The 11841-nt window shown below is 49.5% G+C and overlaps 1 protein-coding gene across 1 annotated transcript in view; it reads right to left on the reverse strand.

The window, feature by feature from the left end:
- Positions 1-4146: 4146 nt before the first annotated feature.
- MTFR1L (mitochondrial fission regulator 1-like) overlaps positions 4147-11841 on the reverse strand; it is a gene marked incomplete at its 5' end in the record, with an annotated part of 8053 nt that continues 358 nt past the window's right edge. Inside the window, 4 exons of the mRNA XM_010017872.1 lie at positions 4147-4544; positions 7072-7384; positions 10341-10552; positions 11368-11477. Of these exons, the coding sequence (XP_010016174.1) occupies positions 4439-4544; positions 7072-7384; positions 10341-10552; positions 11368-11477 (741 nt within the window). The remainder of the gene's footprint in view (positions 4545-7071; positions 7385-10340; positions 10553-11367; positions 11478-11841) is intronic.

The following is an 11841-nucleotide window of genomic DNA, read 5'->3' on the forward strand; positions in this document are numbered from 1 at the left end:
GCCGCAACGCCGGGGGAACGGTGGGTTTAACAGCGCCTGCTCACTTGGTTCTTTCCCCACCCAGTCCCTCCGAGTCAGCCCAAAAGCACCTCTGCGTGTTCCGGGAAGGAAACGCTCCTCCGCTGCTTTGACACGGGCCGGAGGCTTTCAGCCGCGCACGAAGCAAACCACCATCTCCTCCTTCTTCAGCGCTCACACAGGTACCTGCGTGTGCCCCTGTAGGAAAGCAGCCTCGGGTGTAACATAAACCCCTTCTTGCTTTGCCCTTGGCAGCTTTACTAGGTTTTCTGGCAAAGAAAAGGTTAAAGGATGGAACTTCCAAACAGGATTTTATTGTGATGGTTCATCTAAATGCAGGTGCCTTTGCCAGTGTTAGGTTAAAGCGTAAGTGACAGGAGTCACCGCCGGCCCTCACTGGAGAGCAACCTGAGCGCTAAATACGGCACCAGGCTCCACTCCCGACGGCACCGGCGCTCTCAGTGGAACGCTGGGGGGGCTCATCCAGCCCCAGCTCTGACCCAGGCTGCCCGGGTGGCAAAACGTCTGTTGTGGGTTCCTGCTGGTGTGAAGGAGGCTCCAGTTGGGAATTCTGCTTGGGCTGCAGCGGGTGTTAATGCCAGGTTTGTTCTAAACAACAGCATGGTTAAAACTGTTGGTTAAGTCCCCTTGGAAGAACATTATAGCTGGAGGTGAGTGAGGAAAGCTGCTTGTGAAGGGTTGAACAGAGCCTTTTCTGAAGAACACAGTGTTCAATCCTAACTCAACCAATGGAGGAATTGCAGGGGAGTGGGAATATCCCTGCTCCTTTTGAATGTGTTGGGTGCTTTTCTCTTTTTGTTGGGTTCCCTCAATCAATCAAATGCATTTACTCATTCACTGGGTGCGTTTGGCTTCGCTGTGCTCTCCTGCCTGGTCTGTAGGAATGGTTCTTATTGTTGTGGGTTTTGTTCTTTTAGCTTGTCCTGAAGCGAGAATGACCTCAATGACCTCGCTTCTATTGAGAAGTTGTATTAGATTTTAGATGGAAGGAAACATGGGACTCGGTACCTTCATCCGGCAACAAAAGCGTTCAGAGTTTCACTGTGGAGTTCTGTGTTTTGGGGCTGTTTTGGTAACTCTTGAGCTGCTGCTTCTGAAGGGAGTGTCAGCAGGGAGCTGCCTGCACGCAGAGGGGAGGGACTGGAGCTCCTGTAGCCCACCATGGGGAAGCCGACTGACTCCAGCTCCTCTGGTGTTTGAGGCTGCCGTTCACCCGCAGCAGCCCGGTCTAGAGAGCACGAGTGGCAGCTCTGAGCCGAGCATCAGGGGATGGTGCTGTGGGTACTGACTGACCCCGAGGAGTGTGTGTGCCAGCTCGGGCTTTCACTGACCCCTTCTTGTTTTCAGATGAAAAAGACAAAGAAAACTCCAGGCCGCCTCCTTTCATCCCCAATAAGGACTGTAAAGGAAAAGGTGTTTCTTTGGCTGCAGCCCCTGTGAAGATCTTGGCTTTGCCGCAGATGGAGGGAGTCCAACACCAACCACCCTTCCGAAGCGAGGAGGGGACGGCGCCGGTTACAGCCCAGCGTCGTGCACAGGAAGATCCTTTCACAGACCCACACGTGGAGACCCACAGCAGGAGCGAGGCCTCCTGGGGAGCAGGAGAGGGTCGCTGCTGCTTCAGCCTCAGCCACGGTTCAGAGGGCAGCCAGCTCATCCCTCACACACACCAGGCCCAGGTACTGGCTGGAGAAGCAGGTTCAGCCTCCAGCAGCAGGACAAACAAACCAGAGGAGGCAAAGGCTGGCCCTGACTTGCACCCGAGACTTGGTGCAAAGCAGGATAAGAAGCCACGAGAAGGGAGCAGTGCTAATTCTTTAACTGATTTTACTGAGAATATAACCCCCACTCTCATGAGGGGCTTTGATCTGTCTCTGCATGGACCAGATCGAGCACAGCCCCTGCGAGAGCGCAGCCAGAACACGGGCGCTGCTTCAGCCAAGGCAGGATGGGGCAGCCCCGGCAGGGAGCTGTTCACGCAGGACTCGGAGGGGAACAAGGTAATCGCTCACTGGGGGGGCCCATCTCCATGCAGGCAGCTGCCCCCCTCTCCCCCCCGGGGCTGTTCCAGCGGTGCTGCAGGATGGAGCTGGAGCGACCGGGGGGAGCAGCAGCCGGAGCTGAGCTATGAGCTGCTGTTCACGCAGGACTCGGAGGGGGGCAGAGTGATCAAGCACTGACGCGTTCCCCTGGGATGGGTTGGGAAGCTCGGGTTCATCAGCGTTAGGGAAATGGTACCCCCCGTTTCTGCGTGTGTGGCTTAGGCAGCACCGGCAGCAGCCCCACGCGTCAGGCAGGACCCTCTGTGCACCGAGATGAGGCTTTAATAAAGGTAAAGCTTTGAAGCACTGTGTGTGGAATGGTTTGAGTGTCTGACTCCTGGTTATAGCCCGTGTGGCTGAGGCGAGTTTTGAAGTGAAGCAGCCGTGGCAAAGAGGAGGAATTGTCACAGTGCATCTGTCTGAGTAAGTGTGAGCAGGCCCAGCTCCGGGCTGGGAGCTCCTGCACGGGAGGGATGCACCTCGGTGCAGAGGGGCTGCCCCTGAGGGGTTACGGCCTCTGGCTGATGCTGTAGGGAGCAGTGAGTGCTCGGGCAGTACAAGGGGTCTGTAGTGGTGTAACTGCTCGTGGCAGTTGCCAGTCTCAGTAACAGCAGTGGAACGTCCTCTGTGCTGCACGTTCAACATAAACCCCAGCTTTTGCATGGGCTGCTTGAGATGGCACCTGCTTTAGATCAGCTGCTCCAAAACCCCCGGGTCATGAGCAGCAGAGCCCATCTGTGAGCACCATCAGGCTGCAGAACAACAGCCTGCCCTGGCAGCACCAACCACCTTTTGATCTTTCTTTTTAAACGTCAGGTACGTCCTTCTTTACCACTGCAAATGGCCCTTTTTAAGACACCTTTACTCTCCCCTTGGGCCAGAATTAATGTACAATAATTAATGTATAATAATTATAATGTCCAATAGATCAAACTGGAGTTAAGTCATAGCCCGGAAGGGAATTGTGCTGATACACTTGTATATGGAGTCTGCACATGGAGCACGTTCCTAGGACCCAGGAACTCTATGCTACAGCTCCATCTTATCCACAGGCAGGTGTATTCCCATCAAATCCTTATATTGGGACAGGGAGAAGGGTCGCATAACCCACTGGCTCTTGGCCCACATCTGAGAGGGGAGGAGCTGTATCAGCTCCCTAAAAAAATGATAAGGTTTTACCTGCTGCTCCTGCTCCCGCTGGCCAGGGGCTGTTACAAGCCTCTTCTTTTGCTTTTAAGGTGGGGATGAGGAGTTAATTTTCCAGGGCTGAAGGCTGGAGGATTAACAAGGGCTTTGGCATCCGAGTGCGCTCATCTGCAGCACCACCAGCCAGGCTTGGGCTGCAGCAGCTGAAATGTCACTCCCCAGCCTGCCCAAGATACAAACGCCACCGCTGACGTGTCTGGACATGTGCATTAATAATATCAAGGACAACCATTGTCTTATTAAGGCTCCATTTTATATAAAGGGAAAAAAAACCCAACCCCATTCTTTAAATACAGCCGTGAGGAACACTGCAGAGGGGGTGTGGGAGAGAGTCAGAAGTGTAGCCACAGGAAATGCCGAGCTCCTTCATCCCCTTCCTCAGCGACAGCTCTTGTGGCGGGTGCTCGGTTCTTAGCAATAAATAGACCTTCTGAGTGCTAAATAAAGTACATTATCTGAATACAAGGACTAGTAATGAAACATTAAATTACTGGCAAGAAATGAAGGCCATTCTGTCATGCAGCTGTGGGGTAACTTACTTGGAAATACCCAGGGCAGCGTAAAACCAGCTCGTGGCCCTTTGGTGGGACCCAGTGCTTTGATCCCTGCCCATGGGTTCATCCTGCCACGGGGCAGACACAGGTACCCGGAGGACACCTTCTACTGCTGTCATTCAACCACCTCTTAAACACTGAAGCCCTGGAAGTGTTGGGTAGCTTATTCTCAGTAGCTCTGTACCATGCTCAGAACAAGCAACAGAAGGGGCTCTTTGCCATTCCTTTATACTGGAAATGGTAACTGGTCATACTGGAACGAGGCCGTCAGAAGCTAATGCTTAATGTGAACCTAAGGAAAATTGTAGGTGGGAAGAACATCATCCAGCAGCACGTGTTTCACTCTAGAAGATCCTCAGCAATAATCAACATCAAAATACAGGTGGAAAAGAATTTCCATCTTCTTAAAAAGTTTTTTTGTTAAATGTAACAATACATGGAAAACACACCAAATCCAAAGGGTCTTTCCTAAGTCAGTGTCCAGCGCAGAAACCATTTCTCATCAATAAAAGAGGCAAAAGGCTCCATCCTTAGGAAGGCAGCTACTGTGGAAAGAATTTTGGGAGCACTTGCTTGCAGAGTTTAATGCCAGGAGCATCACTTCTCCTTCAGGGCCAGATCTTCATCCTTGAGGGCAAATTTTCTTCTCAGAACTTCTGCGATGAGAACGGCTGGGTCCTCCTCCTTCAGCGACGTTCGGTTTCTGCTTGGAAGGCAAAAGCACAGAGTGTTAGCAAAGGGAAGTGCCAACCCGATGGTTTGCAGCCCTGGCTTGAGACTCTTTAAGTATTTTTCTGCAGCCCTTGTCGTGGGTTTAAACTAAAACAGGGGAAATAAATACAAGGAAGTTCTTTACTGCGAGGGTGCTGAGGTGCTGGTTGCCCAAAACGCCCCATCCCTGGCAGTGTTCAAGGCCAGGTTGGACAGAGCCTTGGGTGACATGGTCTAGTGTGAAGCATCCCTGCCCATGGCAGGGGGTTGGAACTGGGTGATCTTAAGGTCCTTTCTAACCCAAACCAGTCTCTATGATGAGCTTTTGCTGCAAATGGAGGAGATGCAAAAAGCATTTAAAACCTGGACCTTTCCTGCTGGCTTGAAAACCTGGAGCTCATTCTGTGGATCAAGGGGTATCCTGAAAAGCTCAGCATTGAAGCTCTTTATAATTTTTATTTCACTGTGTTATTAACAAGTAAATGAAATAAAACTTCATTCATTATTTACAGCAACACATCCTCAATGGGACTCCACAAGTGGTGTTGGAGGTAAGTCCTGGAAGGGTTTTTTCTTCTTCAGGAATTTGGCTATCCAATGGATAGGTGCTCTCCTAGTTAAGGATGGGCATTGACATGTATTTTAAAGGAGGGCTGCTCCACATTTCCCTCCACTTAGCACTGCACATGCCTTTTCCTGTAGTGTTCTGTTACTGAAGCATCCTACCTCTGTGCAACATGCACAGTTCTGCAAATGCTTCTCACTCATTCCTGAAGCTTCCAGGGTTGTGTTTAAGTACCAAGTCCTAAATAGGAGCATCACAGAAGCCTCTCTGTAGTTATCTCATTAAGCATTATCTGGAACCTTCATCTACTTAAAAGGATCACACGCTCTTTAAGTGCTACAACTGCCACATACTCACATGAGGAGAACTGCACAGAGTGAGCACAGGGCTGCTCACACCACAGCATCAGCTCCAGGGGATGGGTCTAGGAATTAATGCTCATCAAGTGATGAACATCAGGGCTTTAGGATTTATTCAAGGTAATTTTTCAGCCGCCTGTGATTTGTACAACTTTCATTAAGCTACAACAACCAGATCCTAAAGTCGGTGTTGCATGTAGGAAGCAAGTCAGAGGCTGAGGTGGAGAAGCAGATGAAGGGACAACATTCACCTCCAGCAGGAACAGTCTCAAACTCTTGTGTTGAGGTGTTCCGAAGGCAGCTGCAGCAGTGTGACCCAGCTCAGGCTCCCTGCTCTGTCACAAGGGCAGAAGGGTCCTTTTGTCCCCTCCGTGCCCAGCAAGGAGGGATCTGGCAGCTTCCCTCTCCCCCAAGTATCCCCCAGACCCAAATCTCTGCTCTCCCCCATCTCCTGTGATGTTAAAAAGCATTAACACTGCTGGTAAAGCCTTTCTCTGAGCACAAGCCAGGTCTTCCCCCTACTCATTCACACAGCTCCTCCCCCTGGGTAACAGCAAAGCCAAACACCTCCAGCCATTAGTAGTTCTCATACGCTCTGTTGAGGAAATCAAAGTAAACTGTGACCCCTTACACCACACTGTTCCCTGTCACCCACGGGCTGCTTTTCACAGCCTCCCCACCCCGCCTCCCTGGCACTCGACTTTCCCCACCATGATCTGGATCTGTCCAAGGGGCTTTTTGCCCCTGAATAACGCACGTTTCCCTCTTCACCTGGCCCAGATGGCAGCAGTTTTCTCACCCTGCAAAGTCTGCTTCCAGAGCAGGCTGACAGACCAGGCTGCACTAACTGCAAGATTGTTCCCTGTGCATCTCAGCCCTTGAGGTACACGTTTAAAATGAAACCATTCCATGGCACAGCATGAAGCATCTCTAAGCTCCTCTCGAGTTCCCAGAGCCAGGGGATGCCCGTTACAGTGGCAGTTACAGGCCCCCAGGGAAGGGGAAGCCTCACCCCAATCCCTGTCCCACCACACACCAGGATTTTGCTTGAGATTCCCTCTTTGCCTAATGCCTTTGCCATGGCACTTGAGGGGTTTGCAGTGTGTAAACTCATTATGAGACAAGCAAAACCCTGCCCAAAGCTCAAAGCTGGGCCAGATGCAAAGGCTGAGAAGCTCCATGTGTTAATTTCTGTATGTGACAAAGAGCTGCTGAGCTTCTGGGGATGCTGCCGAGGCCTGTGGGATGGGGTAAGAACCAGCCCCTGGAAGCACTGCAAGCAAAGCAGCTGCTGATCCACATCCTTTTCATCTGGGCTTTTTTGTGCAGGTAAACAAGCTGGAACAGGCAAACATTGTGCTTAATGGTGCAGGTTCCCCTCCACTGCTTTCTACCCAGGCAGGTAAAGCCATCATTAAAAAAACCCCAAACCCAGACACGTGCTACCACATTCCACTACAGAGAGGAATTTCCCCACTGTGACTCACAGAGCAGCAGCGAGGAGCAGGGAATGCAGCATCCAGCCTCTACAGCGATTGCAGAGGCAGGAAAAAAAGACAAGACAACAAAATCATGCGTGTTCAGGAAGCACTTACAAGTCTTTGCTTTGTTTCATCCTGTGAATGTCTTTGAGGATGCCCATCATGTCTGCAAAACTGCTGGCCTTGGAAAGAGACACGGAATCCTCGTCGTCAGGATCCTTTGACTCTGGTTTACAGCACTCGGAGGCTGCAGAGCAGAGCAGGGACACGGACGGGAGCTCGGGGCTCTCCAGCTCTGCCTCCTCCTCCGTGATGTCACTAATGACAAAGGAGGTTGTAGATTGGAAAGAGGGTCCGAAACAAGGTAAAGGAGAAGATGCATTTGAACTTCCTGGAGATAGTAAATCTGGTGTAAATGAGGCAGAAGCTGAAAGAGAAAACAATACAGGTGGATAGATGAACTCATGGCAACCAACAGAATATAAATCGAGAGGTATCATCAGCCAACCTCCCCCATGACATGAGAGAACAAAGTCATCCTATTCTCTGATCCCCTCCATGTCCACTCTGCCTCCTACGACACCACATTCCAACACAAGACCTCCGATACCTTTCATCCCACCAACCCCCCCACCTATCTCTATTCCTATTGTGCCCACCAGTGGATCACCCCTCCAGTTCCACCACTGCACCCCATCCCTGCTGCCAGGCCATGCTTATTTTGTCTGGTGTTACAGCTAAGGAACAGAGACTGAGCTGCTGCTCAGGGTCACAGAGGGAGCCTGGGGCAGAACGTAGGTCTGGGTTGGTTTAACTTTCCTCCTAGTTTTCTCCAGCACCTTAAGAACTTCTTGCCTTGCTGCTCCTTTCACACTCCTTCCCCCCATAAGCATCCTGCCTGGTGAGAATGCAGAGCTGGTTCAGGAGCTCCAGCACGTTACACTAGTCAGTGACAGTGATCCACTCTGTCACTGCAGGCATTTTGACCTGCTTTGCTTTCCATCACCATCTGTAAAATGAGAATAGCATCCCCCTGGTTTTGCAGGGACAATGGGACTGATTTGCTCACACTTTAAAACACAGTGAGGGTATCAAAAGCTGGATAAATTCCAAGTGCTAAGTGAAAATGAGTTTGGTATTTCCAGTGAAAAACATTAAGGGAAAACAACCAAACCCCCAGAAAAGCATTTAGTGGACACCTCTGTGAAAGAATCTTCCTGTACTGAAAACAAACTGTACCTTAAAGCACTACTGCCCTTGGCCTCAGAGCAAACTTGTAGATGGTTATCACTTTCCAACGCAGGGATTTCTCTAACACTATATAACAAAGCAGATTGCAGAGTGTTTCTTTTTTGACATCAATCCTTCCAAAATAAGTCTGCTAAACAGTTATGTCCTTCATCAGATTACAAGTCACAGCAGGGCCCTACATCACAGCTCCCTGTTATTGACTTAGAGGACACAAAGTCAATAAGAACTGTTCTCAAATGCCAGCTGGTAACAGCCAGGCCCACTGCTGAGTGGAGAGGGCGAGAAAGGTATTAAATGATTAAATCATTTTTCTGCCATCCAGATCTCCAATTTTCCTCATTATTACTGTCCTTGAATTAAAATGGACTTTTCTAGCACCCAGCTTGAGCAAGTGCAGAGCTGAGACAATGCTCAGAAAGAAAGCAGAATTTCCCCTGATCTTTATTCCAATGCAGCTGTTCCTCTGATCTCACATAAAGAAGAAAGAGGACACACGCAGCCTCTCTGCAGGGGACATCTGTGATGCCTTGTTTTACGCTTGCTCCCTGCAGAGTTGAGGGTAATTGTGTCTCCCTCATGCCCAGGGTGGCTTCAATCTCATGTGCCACTGTACCAGTGGAGGCAAGAGGTGTGCCAGGGTCCAGTGTCCTGAGAGAGGAGCAAAGATGACCACAAACACCAGCACAAGGAGATGGTGCTCTCTGCGCGTGCACAGATCATCAGAAGCACCTCATACATACCCTGCATCACAGCTAAATGCATCCCATGTCTTCTCGTGTGGCAGCCTAAGCATTTACCTTACTGATGTCAAGGAGATTCCTGGAGTCCATTGACTGAACTGCACAAAACCCCCATCAAAATCTGCCATGTAGAAACGAGCATTTTAACTAAATCAAACACCATGACTCTGTTTCCTGTTCAAATGCACGGATGGGTCGTGGATAGCTGGGTCAAATGTAAGCTGTCATTAAAGCTGCAAGCTGTAGCTTGAGGCTGCAATCATCAGGCAACCATGTGTCTTTCAGAGATCACCAGAGGTTTGGTCTCTGCACACTACACAGTACAAAGCAGCCATCTGGGAATTAAAAACATCACTTGCTTTCAGATGGAGGATAAGGAAGGTTTCACCAGCCACTATTACCCATCATAAACAGGAATTAACCTGCCTGGCATCATTTCAAGTGTGGCACAATCCCCTTTTGTTGTTGTTGTCGGGTTGTTTGCTTGTTTGGGTTTTTTGTTTGCTTGCTTGGGTTTTTGTAAGCAATGGGAAGAATTAGAGGTGCTCTTTCTCCTCTGGGAAACAGCAACAACACAGCTGCTGCCTTGGTTATTGGCAAGAAAAGAAATGCAGCTCTTCAGAAAAGCTGTTCTCAAGAAGGACTAAATTCCTTTAGTTTGCAAAACTGTTCAGTAGTTTTGAGCAGGGAGAGCAACATCTCTGCCTCTGAATACTTCCTAAATAGATACTAAGAGATCTCTGTCTTACTCGTTTCCATACTCCGGACCAGCACTGTAAAAGCAAAGACCTGTCTGGATTTGGACCTTACCAAATATCATTGTATTTTCAGAGCTGAGTATACAGGAAAACACACGAAAGGAAGAGAAGTAAAAAGCCTTTTTTCACAGACAGCTTTCTGGCTAACACATGGCTTTTAACTGCGTGCAATTTTACTACAAGAAAGCAATCAATCAGCTCAGCTCTAAATAAACCAGGCTTTTCCCCAAACACTTCTCTGCCACAGAAATGGCACCGCCACTTTCACACCAGAAACAAACACTAACATCTCCTTCCTACCCAAATCAAGATGTAATCCTCGTGCTCATGGCCACCTTGGAGCAGGAACTTTTCATGACTTGAGGTACTTGACATGCCTCAGCCCCCACAGCCAATGCAGCCACAAAGCAGCACGTGTTACTTCTTACAAACAAGCTGGAATCCTCCAATGAAACAAATGCAAACACCTAAACACAGAACTAGCACTGTGCTGACACCAAAGGTGCCATCCCAGCAGCAGCAGCCACAGCTCTGCGGGAGGAACAACTTGCAAGTCTGATTAGTGTGGGGGAATAACGTGGTTCACTAAGTCAGCCCTTCTCATTCAACAAACCAAAGTGCATGATGTTCCTACCTGATTCTGCAGCGACTATTTTAGCTATCTGACTCCGAAGGTGACTCAGCTCATCCTGGAGCTCTGTTGTTCGGCTCAGTGCTGGTAAACCAGGTTTCTTCAAGGCGAGCAGCTTCTCCTCCTGCTTCCTCAGGTTGGGGACTGAAGCATTTCGCTGTATAACAGTGAAGGGACTCGGCTTCCACTTGTGCTTCAGCGGGCGAGTGTCACTTCTACAGGACAAAAACCTGTTGGTCATTTACAAGGTCCAGACCCCTCCACCACAACAGCACAGCAAAGCTCTTCCTCCACCTCAGGACAGCAGAAGACTTCAACACAATGAATCACTGCACCACTGCGCTGTATGTGCCACTGTGTGTGCTCTCTGCACTACGAGGAATGTGAAACCATGGAAAATTACAAGGAATACAAAACTACAGCACAAGATCCAGTGAGAGGACACAGGGACAAAAGCTGGGGCGTGCTCAGAGAGCTTCAAGTCACTTTTCTCCTGGTAGCTGTGTCTCCATGCCAGGCAGTGTGCTGGGTGCACGTGGGAAACATCACTTACTGATTAACTTTACTGTGACTTTGAAACCTGTTTATCTTTCACAAGGTACCTGTTACTATTGCCCTGCTTTAAGTACAAAAGTTCAGCTGACCAGAACCAAACTCCTGGGACCAGAACATTTCAATCCCAAGAGAACTCGACTCTTCAACTTTCTAACCAGGAAGTTTCCAACTTTCTAACCAGAATCTAATACAGATTAAGGGGGCTGCTCTACACAGATCTCTCGGTAGGTAAAACATGGCATGACACAGGCTCTTAGCATTCCTACAGGAATTGCTCCCAGCATCCTTTGTCCAATTTGTTTTTATTCCATCTCCTTTCCATCTCCATCATTGGGAAAAATGTCTTTCCACAGGCACCACATCAGACCTTGAGAGGGCTGGAAGCTGCAGTCGTTTGATCAATATCAGACCTATGCTGTGAGAAATAAACCGGTGTATAGAAGTAAGGACCAGCAGACACAAAGAGGAACCCAACCTGACTCTGGCGTATGTTTCTTCATCATCTGCTGCTATCCACACAATGTCTGCCAAGGTGGGGACTGGAGGGACATCATTTAAATAGAGCTCCGAGACATTAGGTAGAACCTAAAGAGAAGAAAGTTACATTAAGGAGATGGGGACCCTGTCTCCTAAGGCCACCCCAGATGTGCTGCACTGGTTGTCAGAGCCTCTCCTCTGCTTCAGGCTGGCAGCTGCATGTGTTGATGTGTGACAGCAACATCATTTGGCTGAAGGAGACAGTTGGCTCCTGCAGGCTGTGTGGTATGTTACTGTGCTCTCCAGGCCTGAGCTGCAAGGCAGCGAGGGGACACTTGATACAGCTGAGCACGCTACAAGTCCCAGCGCTGCCCTTGAGCTCAAACAGTGACGGGCTTCCAGAAACCCTGTTTGTTTTGGAAACACAGGCCCAGAGGGCACGTGGCTTGTTGGAGGTCACACAACAAACTCT

The sequence above is a fragment of the Nestor notabilis genome, unplaced genomic scaffold, assembly GCF_000696875.1.
Source record: "Nestor notabilis isolate BGI_N333 unplaced genomic scaffold, ASM69687v1 scaffold23297, whole genome shotgun sequence".
Taxonomy (NCBI): domain Eukaryota; kingdom Metazoa; phylum Chordata; class Aves; order Psittaciformes; family Psittacidae; genus Nestor; species Nestor notabilis.